Source organism: Nannospalax galili, unplaced genomic scaffold (genome assembly GCF_000622305.1).
Source record: "Nannospalax galili isolate Female #2095 unplaced genomic scaffold, S.galili_v1.0 scaffold664, whole genome shotgun sequence".
Classification (NCBI taxonomy): domain Eukaryota; kingdom Metazoa; phylum Chordata; class Mammalia; order Rodentia; family Spalacidae; genus Nannospalax; species Nannospalax galili.
This window is the reverse complement of record NW_008354274.1, coordinates 4924046-4947357: the sequence shown is the minus strand read 5'-3', so window position 1 is coordinate 4947357 and position 23312 is coordinate 4924046. Positions and strand designations below refer to the sequence as shown.

At 48.8% G+C, this 23312-nt stretch overlaps 1 protein-coding gene across 2 annotated transcripts in view; it reads left to right on the top strand.

Moving 5' to 3' along the window:
• The window catches only part of Dnaaf5 (dynein axonemal assembly factor 5), a 47763-nt gene that overhangs the window by 11552 nt on the left and 12899 nt on the right, over window positions 1-23312 (top strand). For both annotated transcript variants that reach the window (XM_008851447.3, XM_008851446.3), the window contains exons 5-9: window positions 1479-1711; window positions 3185-3397; window positions 9667-9810; window positions 13645-13813; window positions 21276-21423. In XM_008851447.3, the coding sequence (XP_008849669.1) occupies window positions 1479-1711; window positions 3185-3397; window positions 9667-9810; window positions 13645-13813; window positions 21276-21423 (907 nt within the window). The remainder of the gene's footprint in view (window positions 1-1478; window positions 1712-3184; window positions 3398-9666; window positions 9811-13644; window positions 13814-21275; window positions 21424-23312) is intronic.

The following is a 23312-nucleotide window of genomic DNA, read 5'->3' as shown; positions in this document are numbered from 1 at the left end:
GGAAGGATGAAGGATGAAGACTTGCTACATTGTAGATGAACCTGCTCTGTCTGCAATGGCTTTTTGCAAAGCATGTCCTGAAAACAAAGCCTGTGGGTACAGGAAACAGCACCTAGTCCAGGACAGAGTGGGAAGCCAGAAGCCATAATCGTCACTTGTAATAGGGGAGTCAGAGGGAGAAGTAGCTTTTCCTTCGTCCACACTGCCTGAATCCTTCACTTCTTGATTTTATGTATTTATTTGGAGCTGGTGGATTTGCCATCAGGTCTGACAGCCTGAGTTCCATGCCCAGGACCCACGTGGTGGTGAGAACTGACCCCCACAAGTTATCCTCTAACCTCCTTCGTCCACACTGCCTGAATCCTTCACTTCTTGATTTTATGTATTTATTTGGAGCTGGTGGATTTGCCATCAGGTCTGACAGCCTGAATTCCATGCCCAGGACCCACGTGGTGGTGAGAACTGACCCCCACAGGTTATCCTCTAACTTCCACATGTGTGCTGTACACACACATACACTAAATTGTTTAGAGGAACTTTTTAATACTATGTGTGTGAGAGAAATTGCAGGTGTTCAGGAGCCATGGCACTTGGGGAGGTCAGAGGTCAACTTTCAGGAGTTGGTTCTCACCTTTCACCTTGTTTTGAAGCTGGGTCTCTTTATTTCCACCAATGCCACATACTCCAGGCCAGCAGCTAATGAGGCCGAGGGCTTCTGACCCATTTTCCTGTTGCTGTCTCTTGTAGGTGTGCTGTGATTACTGATATATACAACCACATCTAGCTTTTTTTTAGATATATTCTGGGGGCTCAAACAGGTTACCAAGCTTTTGTGGTGAGCACTTTTAACCTGCTGAGTTGTCACCTTAGCCATTTCCCTTTGTTTACAGTACTTGGGACTGAAAATAGGACCTCACACCTCCACCTCCTTTTTACTTGTATTTTTGTTTTCATTTTTGAGATGGTTTTTGGCCACCACATCGGTGCTGAGATTTGAACCCCAGTCTTCTGCAAGAGCACCCACAGTTCTTAACCACTGAGCCATCCCTCCAGCCCCCCAATTTTTTTTTTAATTTATAATTTTTTTTATTCTTGAGACGGTCTCCTATAGCCCCGGCTAGCCTGGAACTCGCCATGTAGACCAGGCTGGCCTCAATCTCACAGAGATTCTTCTGCCTCTGCCTCCTAAGTACTGGGACTAAAGATGTGTACCATACTCAGCTAATCCAAAAACTTTTTTGGTCTTTTTGTGACAGAGTCCCCCCTACAGCCCCAGCTAGCCTGGAACTCACTGTGTAGCCCAGAGTTCAGTCCCCCTGCCTCAGCCTCCTGAGTGCTGGGGTCACAGGTCTGAGCTGCCTGGCTCTCCCTTCTCTCTTGAACTTGGAAGCTGTCAGCGTGACTGACCGCTCTCCATACAGGTCTCTGAGGCTGGCTCTATGTGTGCTTACCATCTTCTCTACCTCCCTACCCCCCAGAGTGCCGCCCCAGCCTGGGCTGCCGGGAACTGGTCTTCAGGAACCTCTCCAAGGTGCTTCCTGCCATCTGTCGCGACATCACTGACTGGGTGGTGGGGACCCGGGTGAAGGCAGCACAGCTGCTGCCTGTGCTACTGCTGCATGCAGAGGACCACATCACGCAGCACCTGGAAATCATCCTCAGAACCCTGAAGCAGGCATGCACCGATGAGGAGAAAGCTGTGGTCAGCAGTGTGAGTGTCTACCTCACATCCTTTCACAGGTGGCAGAGCTCAGCCCTGCTGTGTCAGCTATGTGGGCCCTGGGACAGTGAGGACATGGGCACCTCTGCCTCCAGCTGTGACTACCCTTCCCTGAGTTCAGCCACTGGCCTGGCACGGGTTGTACATGTGGGGCAAGCTTTGTTGAACCCTCAAGTACACAGGGCTGTGTGCAGTTCAAGCCTGTGTACTGCTGCCTGAGCCCTGCAGTGATCTGATTCCAAGGACCAGGTTGTCAGCAGAGCCACTTGTCTTGGGAGACCAGTTTCCCCAGCCCAGGCACCCAGTTTCTACACAGAACTTTGTGTATATATGTGTCTGTGTACTGTGCATGCATGTGTGTTCATGCGTGGGAGTACATATGTGTGCAGGTGCATAGAGCCATAGTTGTCTTCCTTGAGTTCTTTCTTCTTTATTATCAAGGTAGGGTCTCTCTGAACCTAGAGCTCATTGATTCAGCTAGTCTTAGCCACCTCATCTCGGGAATCCTATCTCTGCCTCTGAAGTGCTGGGATCACAGGGGGCTGCCATGCCTGCCCAGCTTTTTCCTGGATTTGGGACATCTGAATTCTGGTCCTAAGGCCTGTTCAGCAAGTGTTTTATCCTTTGAGGCTTCTCTCCAGACCCCAGTATAAAACTTTCTCTTTTTTCCAGTGTTTTAAAGACAGGGTCTCCCTATAGCCCTAGCTGGCCTGGCTATGTAGACCAGGCTGGCCTTGAACTGAACTGTCGTGCCGCCGCCCCCCCACCCTGCCCCATGCTGTGATTAAAGGCGTGTGCCACCAAGTCTGACATCCCAGTATAAAATTTTTGAACTTCTGTTTTGCTCAGAATAAAAGTGACTTTCTATCTCCTGGTCCAGTTTTTGAAGGAGAGGGAGGGAATGGTGACAGGACCCCATAAAGATGCTGGGCCCTGGGCCTTCCATCTGTGTACAGCTCTCAGGCAGATGTAGGACTGTCCTGTGCTCTGGGCTCCTCACCTTCCTCTCCAGCCACACCTGGCCCTTTCTGGCAGCCCTCACTGCTGTCCAGCTCTGTATTATGTCACCTTGGTAATGTTTTATGAATGGAAATTGGCGTGGAGCCTGTGGGTCAGGCTTGTGACTGTGCATCTTCACCTTGGCCTTGTGGGGCCCAGGCTGTAGAGGCAATGTGCCTGTGTGTGAGTGAGAAGCTTGGGCTGCTGATGTCAAGCGAAGGGTGTGAGGCAGGAGAACTGCTGGGAGGCAGAGCTGGACACTACCTCAAAGTCCTGAGTGCCTTTTGCCTTAAAGTCGTTGTTAGACCCCACCCCTCCAACCCCGGAGATGGGAGGAGTCATGTTTCCCTGGGTCCTGCACACCATGCCCTCTGGCGGGTAGAAAGCAAGGCATGCCCAGGACAGATGGGAGCCCTGCTGTGGCAGGTGTTTTCAGAACCCCTTGCCTCCCCATCTTTCTTACAGTGTGTGAGAGCTGCAGAGCTCATCGGCACATTCGTCAGCCCCGAGGTATTCCTGAAACTTATCTTAGCCATGCTGAAGAAGGCGCCCTCCCCATCTGGACTCCTGGTCCTCGCTTCTGTCATTCGAGGTTGCCCAAGGGATACCCTCCAGCCACACATCAAGGTCATTGCCACAGAGCTGGCCCAGGAGCACATCTGCGAGGGGTCTGAGAATGTAAGTGGGTATCTAGAAGGGGCAGGCAGTAGGGCACCCTAGGGCTAGAGATGGGAGGCAGCCCTGCTGGCTGTTCCCTGAGTGTAACTACTGATGGTAGCCAGCTGGCAAGCAGCATCCCCAGGTGCTAGTGCCAGCAGCTCCTGTCCAATACTGTAGCCACCAGCCAAGGCAGCCATTTACATCCAGTTAAGATGCATCTTGCTAGTGCCAGCGGCTGCCTTGTTGGATGGCTTGGGACACCATCATTGCCCAGGAGAGTCCAGTTGGCTGTGCTGCTGTGGTGGACATGGGTAAGTGGCATAGCTCTGAGGGAAACCCTGGGTCCAACCCTAGAGACAAGGGACAGCCCCACTACATTGATCTTGATACAAACAGCACATTCTCTGTCAGCAGTGTCACTTAGCACTTAAGTCCTATGCTTGAAGCAACCGCCTATGACCTGACAAAACAGATCCTTTGCAGAGCTGCCTGGCTGTTGCCTTCATTCCCAGGATAATGCTAATTCTTTCTGCTAAGGACATGAGGGCTACTGTATTGGATGTGTTCAGCATTCCTCTACACGCGCCCCCCCCCATGTCCCCCACACCCCCACCCCTATCCTCGAGTGCCCTGGTCCTCCTGTCCCGAGCCTGGGTTCCACCTAGTGGCCAGCTGTCCTGCTCAGGCCTCTATACCCAGAGGTGACTCAACTCTGGCAAAGCTGGGCTGGAAGTCAGCAGTCAACCCTGGTTTCTCTTTCTCAAAGTCAGAGTTCATGGGTGTGGTGTCACAGATCTGTAATCCCAGCATTGGGGAGACTGGAGGATTGTAGATTCAGGACCAGCCTGGGCTACATAAACTACGAGAAAGAAAAGAAACCTGTAAGGCATTTCATTTCATTTTGCTTTGTTTTTGAGACGGTCTCATTGTAGCTCTAGCTGGCTAGAACTCCATATGTAAACCAGAATGGCCTCAAACTCACATAGATCCACCTTCCTCTGCCTCCCTAGTGCTAGGATTAAAGGCATTGTATTTTTAAACAATAATAAACACATAAAGCAGTTTCTAAAATTTGCAGTGAGGAGTAGAGCTATGGTCCCAGGAGTGGGGACAGGCCAGTGTTCACAGCATATCAGTGTTTCCCAGAACCCCTGGGTCACAGCTGCCAGTCAGCTGTGCATGTTCCCTGGAGTGGGTCTGAGAGTAACTGATTGCTATGCATAGACTTGAGAGAACATTTTACCTCTAAAACGTGTGGCTTGAACACTTGCACAGGTGTTTTCTATGTAGCTTATAAGCTTAAAGAGGAAAGATAAGGTGACCACTTGCTTGTTAGTATCAGTTACAGAGAGCTTGAATCTCCCGACCTTTCAGGCTCTGCTGAACTGAGGGAAAATTATTGGCTAGACTTCTAGGCAGAGGGAGCTTTTAAGATTTATTTGTAATTATGTATATACCTATGTATGGGATTATGAGTGCATTGCCCTCGGAGATCCAAAAGAGGGCATTGGATTACCCAGAATTGGAGTTACAGGTGGCGAGCTGCCTGATGTGGCTTCTGGGAACCGAACCAGGGCCCTACAAGAGCAGTGCATGCTCTTAACTGCTGAGTCATCTCTCCAGCCCAAGAGGAAGCTTTTGACAGAGCTTCACAGGGCAAAAGAATCAAGAGGCCCTTCTCCCAGTGTGCCAGTGTGTTCTGTCCCTAAGACCAGTGACTGTCACTAGAAACCCAGGACGAACATATCACTCCTTTCTTGGCAGACTTGAGTCTTTGACAGGAAAGGATGAAGGTGTTGGGTCTGGTCAAAGTTGTTACTTTGTTTCTAAGTCTGCTTCCCAACTTTCTTTTTGTGTCAAGTGCCTTGGGGGACACTTTGCATTTTTTATATCTATGAGAACAGGTTAAGAACCTCTTTAAGAACAAACTGAGGACCAGTGAGATTTCTAAGCAGGCACTTGCCCATATGGCCTGATGATCTGAGTTTGGTCTCTAGGACCCACATGATGGAAAGAGGAAAGCGACTCTGACAAGTTTTCCTCTGTCTTCAACTCATGATGTTGCACATACAAAAGACTTTGTGCTGGGTGTGGTGGTGTACACCTTTAATCCCAGCACTCGGGAGACAGGCAGGCAGATCTCTGTCAATTCAAGGCCAGCCTGGTCTACATAGTGAGTTCCAGGCCAGCTGGGGCTACAGGGAGACTGTGTCCCCCCCCCCAAAAGAAAATCAAAAATTAATTAAAAAAATAAACAAGAACGCAAGTGTTACAGGTGTTAGACTGTTCAGTGTTTAAAAGCATTTGCTACTCTTCCAGAGGACCCACGTTTGGTTCCCAGTGCCCACATCAGGCCACTCACAACTACCTGTAACTCCAGGACACCACTTTTCTGGCCTCTGAAGACATCTGTGCACACATACACATATATACACAGAAACATACACACACATAAATAAGATAAATCTTAAAAAAATAAAATTTGGGGGGCTGGAGAGATGGCTCAGCAGTTAAGAACACTGATTGTTCTTGCAGAAGACCTGGGTTCAAATCCCAGCACCCACATGGCAGTTAACAACTGTCCATGATTCCAGTTCCAGAGGATCCGACAGCCTCTCTGTCCTCTGTGGGCATTGCACAACATGGTGCACTTACCTACATGCAGGCATAACACTTGTACACATTAAATAAAATATTTAAAAATAATAAAAAAAAATAAAACTTGAAGCTGGGCTTGGTGGCACACACCTTTAATCCCAGCACTCAGGAGGCAGAAGCAGGCAAATCTCTGTGAGTTCCAGGCCAGCTGGGACTACAGGGAGATCCTGTCTCAAAGAAGACCAAAAAATAAAAGAAATAAATAAGTAAATAAATAAATAAGTAAAACTTGGGCCAAGCATGATAGCACAGGACTGTCAGCCTGGGAGCTGAATCAGGAGGATAACTTGGGAAGCTGAATCAGGAGGATAACAAATTCAGGTTCAGTCTGGGCTACCAAGTGAGTTCAAGGTCATCTTGCCTAATGTAGTGATACCCTCCCTCAACATGTCAAAGGCTAGGGATGTAGCTCAGGTAGAGCACCTGCCTAGAATCTCCCAGTGAGGGGTTGGGGTGCATGGTCAGCAGTAGAGTACATACATGCCTAGCATCCAGGAGGCCTTAGGTCCCAGCACTGCAGATAAGTAAATAATTAAATAAGTAAAATGAAAAAACTTGAAAGGCCTCTGTTAAAGCAGGAGTCTGTGTAGATTGTTTTGCACAGTGAGTCTGACTGGCCCAGGTATGTGAGGCAATACCACACCTGGAACTTAGAGGGAAACCTGATCTTGGTCTTTGGAGCAGGTGTAGTGACAGGTACTAAAGTAAGGAAAACAGTTTTGACCTGAGGATGACTCATTCAGTCCTGTCTAAAAACCAGCGCCAACAGCATCCTATCATTCATCCCTGCCTCTGCAGGAACAGAAAAGCCCTCCCATTTCATCTAGTGTATAGAGACTTTGCCATCTCAGAGCTGCTGGCCTTTCACCTCACTTCCCGTCAGTGGTGGGGGTGGGGGGAGCAGGACACTCACTGTCTTTGTTGGTTGGGGGTGGCAGTAGAATCCAAGGTTCTGCCCCTTCCTCAGTCATGTGGCTGGGCTTGGGGCAAAGCAAAACCGGGTCTGTGTATCCCTAGCTGGCCTTGATCTCATAGAGATCTGCATCTTGGCTGTTAGGATTAAAGGTGTGCACTACCACACTCAGCTACTTTTTCTTTTAATAAATCACATTTCTAAGTTGCCTGTAGCTGCCATTCCTGTATATTCTGTACTTTAGGGAGCTTGTAAATTGTGGTAGATGGACAGTAAAGCCAGGGCAAGCAGTAAAGCCTGAGGATTTGCTGCCTTCCCACAGCCCATGGTGGCTGCTTCCCTGGGCTCTGCTGGCCATTCAGTCCTGGTTTTATAGCCAATGCAGCTGAGGCTGAGAGCAGTCAATTTTGGCTAGACTTAGGATACAAAACCAATCAGAGAACCTGAGTGAGTGTGTGTGTGTGTGTATGTGTGTATTTTGCAAGGGGTTTGTACCCAGGACCTTACAAATACCAGTCAAGTACTCTACCACTGAGCCACATCTCCATCCCTAGAAGTCTGCACTTTGTTCAGTTTGATTTTGGTTTTTGAAACAAGATCTTACTAGATAACCTGGAACTTGCTGTGTACCTCCATCTGACCTCAAATTCATAATATTCCTGCCTCAGCCTCCTGAGAGTTGAGATTCCAAGTGTGAGCCACCATGCCTAGCTAGAAGAGTTGTTTTTTTTTTAATATCAAGTTTGGTTTTGTTAAAAGTTGGAGAAACTGGGCCAGGCGTGGTAGCTCACACCTTTAGTCCCAGCACTAAGGCAGAGGCAGGCGGGTCTATGTGAGTTCAAGGCCAACCTGGTCTCATAGCAAGTTCTAGGCCAGCTGGTGCTTCAGGGAGACCCTGTCTCAAAAAGACCAAAAAAATGAAGTTGGAGAAACTGGGCATGGTGGTATATGCCTTTAATCCCAGCACTCAGGAGGCAGAGGCAGGAGACCTGGAGAGATGGCTCAGGGGTTAAGAGCATTGGCTGCTCTTGCAGAGGACCTAGGTTTGGTTCCCAGTACCTACATGGTGGCTAGCAACTCCAGTTCCATGGGATTGATACCCTCTTCTGACTACATGGGTACACTTACATACATGCAGACATACACGCATACACATAAAATAAAAATAATAAATGAATTTTTTTTTTTTTTTTTTGTCTTTTTGAGACAGGATCTCCCTGTAGCCACAGCTGTCCTGGATTCACTATGGAGACCAGGCTGGCTTCAAACTCACAGAGATCCGCCTGCCTCTGCTTCCCTAGTCCCTGGAGAGATGGCTCAGTGGTTAAGAACCATTACTGTTCTTGGAGAGGACCCAGGTTCAATTCTCAGCACCTACATGGTAGCTAACAACAATCTGTAACCCCAATTCCAGGGGATCCAACACCCTCTTCTGGCCTTGTGAGCATTGTATGCACGTGGTACACTTACATACATTCAGACAAAACACTCATACACCTAAAATAAAAATAATAAATATTTAAAAGAGAAATATTCAAAACTGCACAAAAGCAGGTAAAAGCAAAATACACATGGGATTGGGGAGGGCGCTGGGATTGGTTGTTGGTTAGTTGGTGGGTTGGAGTCAGACAAGTTCTAGCTAGTAAGGTGGCTCAACAGGTAAAGGCAAGTTGCCATGCAAACCTGATGATCTTGAGTTCCATCCCTGGATTCCACATAAAGGTGGAAGGAGAGAATTGACTCTACAAAGTTGTCCTGTCTACACATGCACTGTGGCATGCCCCATTTCATAAATAAATAAATAAATAATAAAATAAATAATAAAATAAATAATAAATGGGTCTCATGTAGCCCAGGGTAGCCTCAAACTCACATGTAACTATGGATGACCTTGAACTCCTGATCCTCCTGTTCCTACCTTGTGTGTCCTGGGATTACAGCTGGGCATCACCATGCCTGTTTTTTTGTCGTGCTAAGCATAGAACTCAAGGCTTTGTCCATGTCGGGCAGGGGCTCTGGCAACCGAGTCACCTCCCCAACCTGCTCCAGGTGTTTTAAAGTGGATCCAAGATATGCCATCATTTCATTGTGCCAATATAGTGACTGTTGTGGTACAATTGTTAAATGTGAGGCTTTGGGGATTGGGAGTTTTCTTGAGATAATCATCTAGCCCAGGCTGACTCCTAACTCATTATATAAAAGAATTTGGCCTTGAACTCCAGATCTTCCTGCCTCTACCTCCCAGGTGCTGCAATAACAGGCACACACCACCAGTCGTGGCTGTAAATTTTTTCTTTTTTTTTTTTTGTCTTTTGGAGACAGGGTCTCCCTGTAGCCCCAGCTGGCCTGGATTCACTATGGAGACCAGGCTGGCCTTGAACTCACAAGAGATCCACCTGCCTCTGCCTCCTGAGTGCTGGGATTAAAGGCATGCGCCACCATGCCCAGCTTGTGGCTGTAAATTTTAAAATAACAACATGAGCCCTTAATCCTTATGTACTCAGTTTCCCTGCAAGCCTTTCTCGTAGTGGAAGACCTACCAGCCCTTGAATGGGGCCTGGTGGCTCTTCTTATTCTTGCTGCATGTATAGACTGAACACTGGCTGTGGAGCTATAGGGGGATGCTGGCACCCACTGGCTGTAGGGTGCAGGGGGTCCTAATGCCCCACTAACTGTGGGATGGAGGGAGATGCTGATGTCCACTGGTCTCTTCCAGGACCTCTACCTGGAGCACCTGCTGCTGTGTGTGGAGGCTCTGGTTTCTGTGTGTCGGGAGGACTGCTGTGTGGCCAGCCTGCAACTCATGGAGGTGCTGTTGACAATAATGGCTGTCTCCCGAGCCATGGCCCTTGGGAACAAGGTAGGCTGACAGCTGCCTGCAGCCCCAGTCTCTCTCTACAGGAAACATAGCTGTTCACTATCAGTCTCCAGCCTGTTTGAATTCCAGATCTGAGGCAGACTTGACTAGCAAAGTTGAAAGAATTTGGAACACTTGGGAGGAGTCACTCACAAGGTGGCTTCAGGGAGCATCCCTCCACCTGTAGGCCTATCTTCTATCTAGAAGTGAAAGGTGCTTCATCTCAGCACCTGCAGTAAAGAAAGCAGACCATTGAGCCCCTGAGCCCCTGCCTCTCTGGGGCTTCAAAGCTTCACAGGCAGCCTTTAGCTGTAGAGAAAACTGGCAGCTGTCTGATGCTGATTGTAGCCCAGTTTGCAATTATTTCCGTCCCTTGACAATGTGTAGACTTTCAAAATCTGTTCTCTCTTTATTTTTTTGTTTCTGTGTTTTTGAGACAGGATCTCATTGTGTAGCACAGGCTGGCCTTAAAGTCAAGGCAGTTCTTCTGCCTCAGCTTCATTTATGAGTCACCATACCTGGATTTATGCTTTTAAATCTCTTAACGTAAGACTGGGGAAATGGCTGCTGGTAAAGTCCTTGCCATGCAAGCATGAGACGTGAGTTCAAATCCCCAGTACTCTCACACCTATAATCCCAGCACAAGAGAAGCAGAAGAGGGAGACAGGAGGATGACTGGGGCTCACTGACCAGCCAGTCTAGCCAATCCGTGAGCTCCAGGTTCAGTGAGATCCTGTCTCAGAAAATAATATGGAGAGTGATTGAGGAACACAACCTAGTATCAACCTGGCCTCCTCTGGTGTGCATATGCATGAACACATACCTATACATAGAAAACACACATACATACACCTCTTAACTTGCAGTCCCTATGGGTTCCAGCAAGCACCTGGAAGCTGCTGCCTCGGACTAGGGCTCTTGCAGCCCTGCGGGCTTCCAGGAGGCTTGGGTGTTCTGTGGAGCCCTGGGTGTCCTGTGGAGTCTCTGCTTTGTTGGGAACTTTTCAACTCTGATTCCTCCCTCTGAAGACAGCATTTGCAGAGGTTATGCATCATTTGTCTTCCAAGACAACTTGTCACCCATAGGGCCATAAATTTTGGCAGGATGGTGCCTGCAGGCCACAGGAAGGAAGCCCAGCTTGCTGGATGACAGCAGGTCAGGAACTGATCCTGGCAGCTGCTGCCAGGGATCTTTCTAGGGATCCCTAGTGCTTTAAACTCCCAGGAGGAAGTCACAAGTGAAAAGGTGACTGGCTTGGCCGAGCAGCCCTCCTGTATCCCTTCAGAGCAGCCAACAAGTTGTTTTTACCTTTCATCTGGTTTTGGTGGGGAGAGCTAGTTGGTGGAGGGTGGGAGTAGATTGGCACTGTGTCTCAGCCCGTTTCCTTGATTTGGAGGCTTTTAGTGGAGGATTGTTATTTGTTGTTTGTTTTTGAGACAGGATCTCCCTGTAGCCCCAGCTGGTCTGGAACTCAGCTATTTAGACCAGGCTAGTCTTAATATCACAGAGATCTGCCTGCTTCTGCCTCCTGACTGCTAGAATTTAAGGTGTGTGCCATCTGGATGAGTTTTTGTTTTTCAAACAAGGTCTCCCTATGTAGCCCAGACTGACTTTGAACTCTTGATCCTTCTGCCTTAGCCATCTGGGTATCCCAGTACACCCAGCTTCTTTTTATTTCTTTGTGTGAATACATGTAGGTATGTAGGTACACAAGTATGCGAATGGAGGTCAGAGGTCCACTGTCAGGTATACAGGGGTGTGTGTGTGTATGTAGGCCAGCAGTCAGGCCATGGGTATGGCTCCTCTGGCACCATCCATCTTGTGAATTTTGGCTTGTTTGTCTTTTGTTTTTGGGGGCTTTTGGGGTTTTTTTTTGGGGGGGATGGTCTTTTTGAGACAGGGTCTCCCTGTAGCCCCAGCTGTTCTGGAACTCACTATGTAGACCAGGCTGGCCTTGAACTCACAGAGATCCGCCTGCCTCTGCCTCCCGAGAGCTGGGATTAAAAGTGTGTGCCACCACGCCCGGCTACCTTGTTTTTTTTAAAGATTTTACTTTAAATTTATTTATTTTTATTTTGTGTGTCTGAGTGTTTTGCCCTCATGTATGTAAGTACACCCATGTGTGCTATGCCCACAGAGGCCAGAAGAGGATGTCTGATCCCATGGCCACTGAGTTATGAACAGTAGGCAGGCACCATGTCAGTGCTGGGACCTGAACCCAGGTCCTCTGCAAGAGCAGCCAGTGCTCTTAACCTCTGAGCCATCTCTCCAGTCCCTCAAAGATTTCACTTATTAATTTTTTTGAAACAAGGGTTCCTGGTAGCCCCAGCTGGCCTGGAACTCATTGTGTAGAACAGGATGACCTCTATCTCTCAAAGATCTTCCTGCCTCTGCCTCCTGTGTACGGGGATTAAAGGCATGGGCCACCCCTCCTGGCCCTTTATTTTTAATTGTGTGTGTGTGTGTGTGTGTGTTACAAGTGATTGAACCACCCAACATGAATGCTGGAAACCAAGCTCAAATCCTGTGCAAGAGCAGTCTGTGCTGTTAACCACTGAGCTGTCTCTCCATGCCCACCTTTTTTATTTTTTTTAACAAGGTCTTATACTGGCTTGGAGCTCACTAAGTAGGCCAGCCCCACAGATCCTCCTTGTCTGCACCTCCCTAGTACTAGGATTGTGAGCGTTAGGCCACCTATCTGCCTTTTTATTTGTTTTCTTTGAATTCAGGTCCTTATACCAGCAAGGCATGCACTTTCCTGACTGAGCTATCTCCCCACACCTTACCAAGTTTCCTTAAACCACTTTGCACCAGGCTCTTATGGGGCAGAGCCCCTGTTTGAACAGCCTCTGAGCAACTCTCAGACCTTCCTGCTCTCAAGTGACTGGGCTCCTGGATCTGCATAGAACCCAGGAACTACTGGCTCTTCACTGCCAAGTGGGCGGCTGTGTCAGTGTGATTAATTTCCGTACAAACATCACTGACAGAGGTAAATGCAAATCCAACTGTCAGTGTGAGTGTGTCCACAGTCAGCCCTGTTGGGACCCTTCTGCCTGCTGTTTGAAGGACCTCTATTTTGCAGTCATTGCTTCTGGACCAGTCCTTCTGACTACCTGAAGGTTCCTGTGGGTCATGGACCTCAGATAACAAGGGAATCGCCAAGAATTTTTTTTTTTTTTTTTAACATCTTAAAAAGATTTTATTTTTTTAAAACATTTTATTATTTTTGCCAGGCGTGGTGGCGCATGCCTTTAATCCCAGCACTTGGGAGGCAGAGACAGGTGGATCTCTGTGAGTTCAAGGCCAACCTGGTCTACATAGTGAGTTCCAGGCCAGCTGGGACCAAAGGGAGACCATGTCTCAAAAAAAGACTAAAAACAAGTTGTACTCCATGGTGCCAGCAAGATTGCTCAGTGGGCAAAGGCCTGACAGCTTGAGTTTGATCCCTGGAATCCACATGGTGAAAGGAGAGGACCAACTCCTTCAAATTGTCTCCTGACATTCACACATGTACCGTGACATGCACAGCCTCCTCCCCCACAAAATAAGCAAAACAAGTAAATGGAAAAAGAAAAAAGAATTAGGCTCTGGGCTAGGCGTGTAACTCAGTTGTAGAATGTTTGCCTAGCATGTATGAAGCCCTGGGTTACATATCCAGCATTACATAAAACTGGATATGTTGGCACATACCTGTAATCCCCACACTCAGAAGGCAGAAGCAGGTGGGTTAGAAATTTAAGGTCATCTTTGACTATATTTGAGGCCAGCCTGAGCTGCATGAGAACCTGTCTCTAAAAGCAAAAAGACTTGTCCCAACCTTTGTATATCCTCCTCCAGGCCCAGAAGACCATGGACACGCTGGCAGAGGTTGAAGATGTGCCCAGCAGTCAGGACCTCTACCACAAGCATGTGGGTGCACTCCTGGAGCGGCTGACTGCCTCACATGGCGAGTGGACTGTGCACTCTGTACCTCTGCTCCAGTTTTCCATTGTCCTCATCCAGGCAGGTGAGTTCCACTGCACTCGCCAGACTGGCCTGTCTGCGACTGTACCGTCTTCACCATCCACAAGCCAGGGTGCAGGCAGCATGCAAGCTGGTCTTGACCCAGATAGGTTATACACAAACACATGCATATATATATATATATATATATGTATATATATATATATATATATATATATAAAATCTCATGATGGCCCCAAACCAGAGCGCTTCCTGCTCTAGCTTCCCACATGCTGGCTTCATAAGCATCAGCTGCCATGCCCAGTGGGGCATGCCCTTTACAGTGAACTCAAAAACAGGATATGCCATGGCTCTTTCATGGCCTGTGTTCTTCTCACACATCTGCTTTACTGTGGGATTCAGTGTCTCTGGCCACATTGGAGTGTGACCTTGAGATGTCAGCACTCTTATGTGTCCTCCCAGAGCCTTCAGACTCTGGCTTTTTGCTCAAGTGAGAAGTGTTGTTTTAGAGCCTTTCATTATCAAGGCCTTTGTGACCAAAGCACCAGGCTGTGTCACCTGTGTCCTGCATTTTCCACAGTGACTACAGACTGAGCTGCTCTCTCCCCAGTGTGTGGGCCATCATTGCCTTTCTTCTCACTGCTCCCCAGGCCCACCCTAAGTGGCCCCACCATTCCCTGTTGGGGGTGTGACATATGAACAACAGCAGCAGGGATGAGGCCAAGGTTGTGACTTAGTGGGTAGAGTAGTTCTCACCAGCTAGAGTATTCACTTGGCTTACATGAAGTTTGAGTTCCATCCCCAGCACTGCATAAACCCAGTGTGATGGTGCATGCCTTTAATCCAAGCCCTTGGGAGACTGAGGCAGGAGGATCACACTTTGGAGGACAGCCTGGGCTACATACATAACAGGACCCTGTCTCAAAATAAAAAGGGGCGGGGGTAGGGGGAGAACCAGGAGAACAAAACTGGAAAGATTAGTTAGGCATGGTGGTGCAGGCCTTTAATCCCAGCACTTGGGAGGCAGAAGCAGGTGGATCTCTGTGAGTTCTTAGGACAGTCACAACTCCGGGCTTTATTTGGGCTCATGTTCTCATATTGTATGCAAAGATGGGATGTAGCCAGTAGCATATGAGCCAGTGTGGTGACTCATGCCCACCAGCACTTAGGAGGAAGAGGATTTTCTGGACAATGTGAGTCCCTATCTCAAAGCAAACCATAGGCTGTGATTGTAGTTTAGTGGTAGACGGCTTACCCATTATGCACAAGGTCCTGGCTCCATGCCTAACCCTTGAGGGAATCAAAGAGTTAGTAAGCCTTTAGTACTAGCACTCGGGAGGCAGAGGCAGGTGATCTCTGTGAGATCGACGCCAGCCTGGTCATATAGAGAGCTCCAGTTCCAAGCCAGATGGCTATAGGGATACTCTGTCTGAAAAAAATAAAATTATCTGAATTTAACCTCCAGATCCCAGAGACATGAGCTAGAAGCTTTAGGGTACCACTTGTTCATCCATGAACCAAAATATTGAACCAAAAATAACAAGCCTGACCTAGGAGCCTAAGCTGATGCCTGGGCTACTGCCAGCATTGTTGGCTAGCACTCCCCTGTGGGCAGTTTTTGGAATAGTGCATTTAGAACAGAGTATTCACAGCCTTCTGTTCAGCTGTCCCACTCACGCTCTTCTAAGAACATTATGCTAGTTTTGATAAAAGATAGGCACCTAAGGGAGCTGATGAGATGGCTCAGCACATAAAGCTTGCCCCACAAACCTGGTGACCTCAGTTTGATTTCCTGAACCCATGTAAAGGTGAAAGGAGAGAACCAACTCCACAGAGTTGTTCTCTGACCTCTACATGTGTACCAAACACACACACACACACACACACAAATAATAATAATAAAATAAAATAAAACATTTAAGCACCCCCAAACCCCAGCAGAGTATAACTTAATAATGGAAGTCAGAAGTGGCCCATATACCAACAGGAAGTTAAAGCACGTAAGGGCTTCTCTTCCACAGGAGCAGTTGCCCCACCCACCTCCAGGGCGGTAATCCTACCTGTTGGTGACATGGTAGAGCAGCATGCTGAGAGCAAAGAAGCATGTCCACCTCATGAGGGAGAATTATCATAAGCTGTCCTTGAACTCACTCGAGCCCAGGCTGGTCATGAACCTGCTGTCCTCCTGCCTCTATATCCTGACTGCTGGGATTATAAGCCTGGGCCTCCAACACACCTGGGTGGCTGTGGTAGGAGTGCTTTAGTGTGTTTTTTTTGTTTTGTTTTTGTCTATTTTTGAGACAGAGTCTCCCTGTAGCCCCAGCTAGCTTGGAACTATGTAGACCAGGCTGGCCTCGAACTCACAGAGATCTGCCTGCCTCTGCCTCCCGAGTGCTGGGACTAAAGGTGTGCACCACCGCTCCCAGCAGTTTTTTAACTTTTTGAGATAAAGTTTCCCTGTAGCCCCAGCTGACCTGGAATTGCCTATACAGATCAGCCTGGCTCTACGTTATAGAGATCCACCTGCCTCTGCCTCCCAAGTGCTGGGATTAAAGGCATGCACCACCACACCTGGCTGATTTTTAACATTTTTATTACCAAGTGGCCTACTTCACAAATCCCACCCAAGACCCCAGCTTTTGGGAGGCCGTGATGTGAGAGGCACAGCACTCCCCTTCCCACGCTCATCACCAAGCATGACAGGTGACACAGTGCAGTGTTCATGTTTAAGCCAGAAAGTGTAGCTCATTGTAGTGTGTTAGAACACGGAGAGTTCAGAAGGCAGAGGGGACCAGAGTGGCTGGGGAGATGGCTCATCGGTAAAGTGCTTGCTGCACAAGCATGAGGAGCCAAGTTCAGTCCCCAGAACCCATAGAAGAAAGTCAGGTACAGCGATATATCCCTGTAATCCTAGTGCTGGGAAGGCAGAAACAGGAGGATCTCTGTGGCTTATTGACTAGCCAGTCCAGATGAATCCATTCCGAGTTAATGAGAGCCTATCTCAAAAAAAAGATAAAATGATAAAAAGCAATTGAGGAAGACACTCAGTAACAACTTGTGGCTTCCCATGTGCATGCACACATAAGTTCATACCCACACATTAACATGTATATACACTCAAAAAGAAATAACATCAGAAAAGTGAGCTCCTGCCACAGAACATCCCATGTTCTGAGCTGGACATCAGTGCCTCTGGGCCCATAAGTTCCTCTTGTGGGGAAGTCCCAGCACACCCCTTGGGACCACAACTGATCCCACTGTTGCCGTAGGTAGACTGCAGTGGGGCCCACCACAGTCAGTTTGGCTGCAAGTAGGGGCTTTGCCAGGATTCCAGCATGGCTTGAAGACTGCTCTCATGTGGCCTTTAGCTCTGCCACAGACAGGGTGATATGCACTCAGCCAACTCTCCTTTCAGACTGGCCCAGATCCTGGAGTCCTCCCTCTGGGGGCCACATCCCATCATCCCCTGAGCCCTGTGCTTCTGGGCTCTTGGCACCTTGGGAGGTAGGGTATGCACATGAACAAACACAGTGTGGGCCATTGGAATCTGGCCTGTTTCAACTCCTGAGATTTAGGGACCACAAGTTCGAGGATGATTCATTTGTGGCCACTGAGCTCCTCCTCCCATCCTTGTCAAAATGGAGACAATAGCACTGTGGTGGGGGATGGTGTCAGACCTGATCCCTAGCATCCATGCTTCTATGTATTGACCAGTGGCAAAGTAGAACCTAGGACCCTATAGCTTGAGCCAGGACCCACAAACAGAAGCAGGAGGCTACAGGTGCAGCTTCGTGTCCCGCACCTGGTCCCCAGGAAGGCTGGACTTGCACTGCTATGAAGCATATTTTGCCAGGTGAATTTGTTTTATGTTTGAGACAGGATCTCATGCCACCCAAGCTGGTCTTAAACTTATATAGTAGCTGTCCTAGTCTGTTTCTTCATTGCTGTGACAAAAATACTCTGACCACTACCAACTTGGGGAGGAAAGGGTTTATTTAGCTTACATATCCTGGCTCACAGTTCATCTGGGAGCCCAAGGTAGGAACTCAGGGCAGGAACCTGGAGACAGGAGCTGGAGAACAGGCCATGGAGGAATGCTGCTTGCAGGCTTGCTCTCTGGCCCCTGCTCAGCCTGCTTTTTTATGCAACACAGACCCACCTGCCCAGGGGTGGCACCACCCACAGTGGGCTGGGCACTCCCACATCACTCATCAAGAAGATGCCCCTCAGACATGGTCACAGGCCAATCCAGTAGAGGCAGTTCCCCACTTGAGGCTCCCTCTCAACCCAGGTGTGTCAAGTTGACACTAAAGCTATCCAGCACAGTAGCTGAAGATGATCTGGAACATCTCATCCACCTGCTTCCACCTCCCCAGTGCTGGGATTATAGACATGCACCATCATACCCGGTTTATACAGTGCTGGGGATGGAACGCAGGACTTCCTGTATGCTAGGCAGGCACTCTAACCACTGTGGTATTGCCCCAGCCCCTCACTAGGTGGATTTTATCTTGAGAGGCAGTCCCTTAAAGCACTAGTATTCAGGCCTGGTATGTCAACCTTGCAGAGGCCAATAACTGACAGCTATTCCAGGGACTGAATCTCTGCTTTCCTCTCTTGCTCATCCTCTCTTTTATGAATAAACTGCATGGGAGCTTGACTTATTCCTCCGGGCTTGCTGCTCTCAGCCACGAATTTCCAGACAGCTGTCCACTGATGCTGACAGTCTGACAAGCCCCTGGCTCTCACCTGTGCTGCTCTGAGCAGTCCCCTGGCCTCGGCCATGCTGGAAGGGTCCTGCTCATCTTAATAGCCCAGTGGCTCCTTTCCCCATTGTGGGTTGTTTTCCTTCTCCTCCCCAGACCCACTCAGCTTCAGGTGGGCAAAGCTGCTTCTCCCTCAGCCTCCCTGTTTCCATCTTATAGGCACTGAACACAGGGTTTGAGATACTGTCTCAAAAGACGGAAGGTTTAGAGGGTATTGTGCAGTAGTAGAATTAGCAAACTGTGGAGCCAGAGAGAGGACTCAGGTTAAGAGTACTGGCTGCTCTGTGGCTGGAGAAATGGATTAGCAGTTAAGAGCACTGACTGCTCTTGCAGAGGACCCGGGTTCAATTCCCAGTACCCACATGGCGGCTACGAACTGTCTTTAACTCCAATTCCAGGGGAATCAAAAGCGTTTTTCTTATGGGCGTGCGGGGATCTCGGGGCGCCAGCTGCTAGCGTCTCCTGCGTGTACCTGGGAAGCAGCGGGTCCCGCGGCTCGTCTGCTCCGCGTTGCTGGCGGGTCCCTGCTTCTCCGCATCTCTGTGGGTCTCTGCTACCAGGGCTGGCCCGGTCGAGTTCCGCCTCAGTTTCACCCATGCACTCTCTCTCTAAGTTCAGGACCCATCAGCTGCTGGGTCACGGATGACGGAAGGATAGCGCCCCCCGGGGAGGCTAGATCGTAGGCAGTAAGACACAGAACTCAGCTCAGTCAGTGGTACAGCCCCTTTATTCAGTGACTCAGCTCAGCTCCAAGTCTTAGTGATCCAGCTCCGATTAATTGGGGGAAACCAGGATATTTTATACTGTAGGGGTAGTGGTAAAAGCCTTAGCTGATAGGTACTTTTAGGATGCCTCATTTACATAGGGCGGTGGGCTTCTGTCAGGCTATCAGACAACACCTGATTAAAACCTGGTAGCTCCTGTGCCGGAGGGCATGTATCTTGTGATGGGCATTTCAAAAGTAAGTCAGGGAGGAGAGCAGAAGGCGCCCCGCTGAGAAGGGGAACCTCCCCATTCGCGCCGAGCCAGCTTGTGGCTATCCAGACATGGGGAGACTGCTACCCTAAACAGCAGGGGTCCCCAACATTTTCTGACCTCCGCAGCATTGCACAACACAGGTGCACTCACATACATTCAGACAATATACTCATACACATAAAATAAAAATAATTTTTAAAAAATACTGCTTGCTCTTACAAAGGAAGGAGTTTCAGTTCCCAGCACCCACGTGGTGGCTTACAACATCTGTAACTCAAGTTTCAGGGGATCTGACTCCTCTTCTGGCCTCCACAGGCATCGAATGTATACAATGTGATGAGACAAAACACTCATACACATAAAATAAAAGTAACTATGTTAAAAAAAAATTTTTTTTTTGGTCTTTTTAAGACAGGGTCTCCCTGTAGCCACAGCTGGCCTCGAACTCACAGAGATCTGCCTGCTGAGTGCTGGGATTAAAGGAGTGCACCACCATGCCAGACTAAAAAAATGTTTTCAGTGCAAAGTCCTGCTTAGGGCGCAGAGCATGTCCAGAAAGTGTTGGGGGGTGGGGGGGAGTTGTCTGATGAGTTACTGTGCATGTCCAACTGCAGAGACTGTGCAGTGCCAGCCACGAGGCAACAAGCTCCCATCTAAGAGGCTGCACTGTGTCTTCATGATCTAGTGGGGGAAGGTGGATGCTGTCTCTTTTCCACACTGCTAAGTCTAAAAGAGGACACTACCCACAAGGCTCAGGCAAAGGGTGGACATGCTCTGATTTATTTTGGTATTTTGGTGGTTCTTTGACTTTAGATTTAAGAATTTGGTGAAGTATGGACTGTGAAGATAGTTCATCTTGCACTCTTGAAGACCTGAGTTTGAATTCCCAGACCCCTCATTTACAAAAAAAAAAAAAAAAAAAGCAACAAAAAAATTGAAACCAGCTGTAATGGTATGCACTCGTAATCTTAGCACTTGGGGAGGTAGAGACAGATGGATCCCTGGGGCTCACTAGTCAGTCAGCCTTGCCTAATTAGCAATTCCCACATCAGCGCAAGACTCTGTCTCAAAAAAGGTGGATGAAGGGGCTGGAGAGATCACACAGTGGTTAAGAACACTGACTGTTCTTGCAGAAGACCTGGATTCGAATTCCAGCACCCACACGGCAGCTAACAACTGTCTATAATTCCAGTTCCAGGGGATCCGACAGCCTCTTCTGTCCTCCTCAGGCATTGTGCAACATGGGTGCACTTACTTACATGTAGGCATAGCACTCATACACATAAAATAAAAATAATAAAATATTAAAAAACAAAAAAAAAAGGTGAATGATAACTGCAGAGAAACAACAGCCAAGGTTGATTTCCAGCCTGCGTGGTGCGCGCGTGCACACACACACACACACCCCACACACACACACACAGAATCTAGGTAAATACCCAAGCTTGGAGTGAGTGTCAGTCATCCTAGCACTTGGGAGGCTGAGGCAGGAAGACTGCCTTGAGGAGTTGGGGCTAGCCTGAAAAGAATTTAGGAAGTATAAACTAAACAGAAACAGGACATTAGCATACTGGTCACTTGATAAGGGGATTCTGGGGTCAAATCCTTCTGTTGGTGTCCTCTGATGGTCACATCAGCAATCGTGAGCTGCATAACTTGCAGGGTGCCTTCCAGTGCACCTGTTCCTGCCTCAGTCTTCTGCTCCATCAGAGAAGCTGGGAAGCCAGCAGCTTATTGCAGCCCCTTCTCTCTGTTCTCCAGGCCCTGCTGTGGGAGAAGTGCTACAGCATGTCTTCCCCACCCTGAGGGCTTGTCTCCAGCCCACCACAGACCCACACATGCGCCTGAAGCTCTTCTCCATCCTGTCCACAGTGCTGCTGAGGCCAAAGGACACTGTCGACTCTCAGGGGTAGGTCAGTTCTCAGGTCTGTGCAGAGCCCACTTGGGTATTGGATAGGAACTCCCACCTCCCCACCCTGCTCTGGGCAGGGCTCCCACCTCCACACCCTGCACTGGGCAGAACCCCATCTCCCCACCCTGCTCAGGACAGGGCTCCCACCTCCCGACCTGCACTGAACAGAGCCCCACCTCTCCACACTCTCCTGGGCAGAGCCCCACCTCCCCACACTCTCCTGGGCAGAGCCCCACCTCCCCACGCTCTCCTGGGCAGGGCTCCCACCTCCCCATGCTGCATTGGGCAGGGCCCCCATCGTCCCACACTGCACTGGACAGGCCACTCTGAGGTCCAAGGGGCAAGCTTCTTGGTGGCCTGAGTCCCTGGTGGTCTGTGTCCCCAGTATCCACCCCTGTTGGATAAACAGTGAACTTGATGAGTACGACACAGAAACACAGAACAGTAAATCAACATCACTTTAGTGGGTCATTAAAATTCCATCAAGTGAGGAAGTTTTAGGGCACATTAACTATTAATGGTTTGTGTATTGACTGTTCTCGGTTTTAAAAGCCTTTTGGTGCCTTTCAGACCTAACAGACCTGATTGAATTAGCATTGATGGTGAAGGCTTAGAGATATCTGTTATCTCCAAAGAACTCTGAGGCAGCATTACAACCAAAGAGCCTCCAGTTTTATTGCTTTGAAGTAAGGGAAAGATGAACAAAGCTTAGGAAAGAACAGGCCTGGAAGGAGCGGAGCAGATGCCCCAGGACCCGGCAGCTCATCCTAAGACCTAGCAGCTCATCCTGGGAGGGACCTGGGAGTGTGCAGTGGGCAGATTTAGAAATTCAGCTGTCCTGAGGAATACACACACAAAAACACACACACACAGGTATGCACATGTATACCACACACACACAAACACCCTGCTCTTAAAATACTTCCATCCTTGGTTCAGTCAGCAGAATGATACCCAAGTCATTTGTGTCCCACCCCAGCCAGACGCCCCATCACGGTCCTGGTTTTTAAAGATAGAGACCCTTAACAGTTTTGCCCCATGTCAGCTCCTGAGACCCCACTTTTCCCCTGCCTCTCCCCTAACAATTCTGTCATCACCGAGTGTGGCCAACAAACTGTAAAATTCCTTGGGGGAGTGACCTGGTCATTCAAACCTAACCCCCTTCCAGTGCAATCGTGCCATCCTGCTGGCTACCACCCCCTCACACTGCAGGAAGTTTTGTTGCCTGATTGTCTGCAAAGACCTCAGGGCGGAGAAGGGACCATAAAAAGATATTAATGAACTCCTTGGTAGCAGGCCATTGAACAGGCATGTACAGAGGCTGGCCCTGGTGTGGCCCTGCGTTTCTGAGGATTGGTGACTCCCAACCCACAATGAAGCTATGGGGTTTGAGCCAGGTTCTCAAAGATAAGCACTTCCAACTCCTGTCTGGATGAAGTTGGTATGCAGAAAAGTCAATTATTCAAATTAGCTGTTTAGTGAAATAATTATTATATAGGCAGAAAAGGTTTGAAAAATAGCAACAGTTAGATTATAAAATGGTAGCCATAAAATGCAAGATGAAAGCTGCAGGAAGCCCTCCCCAAACGCTGCCACCAGCTCTCTTGGAAGCCTCAGAGTCAAAGTTCATGCGAAAATCATGAACTGGGGCCCGAGGATATGGGTCAGTTGGTAGAGCACTTGCTTATCATGTAGGAAGCCCTGGGTTCTATCCCTAGCACCACATAAACTGGGAGTAGTAATGCACACCTGTTATCCCAGCACGTGGGAAGTAGAGACAGGAGGACCAGGAGTTCAAGGTCATCCTCACTACATAGGAAGTTTGAGGCCAACCTGAGCTACATGAGACCCCAATCTCAAAAAATAAAGAATGCTGGGCATGGTGG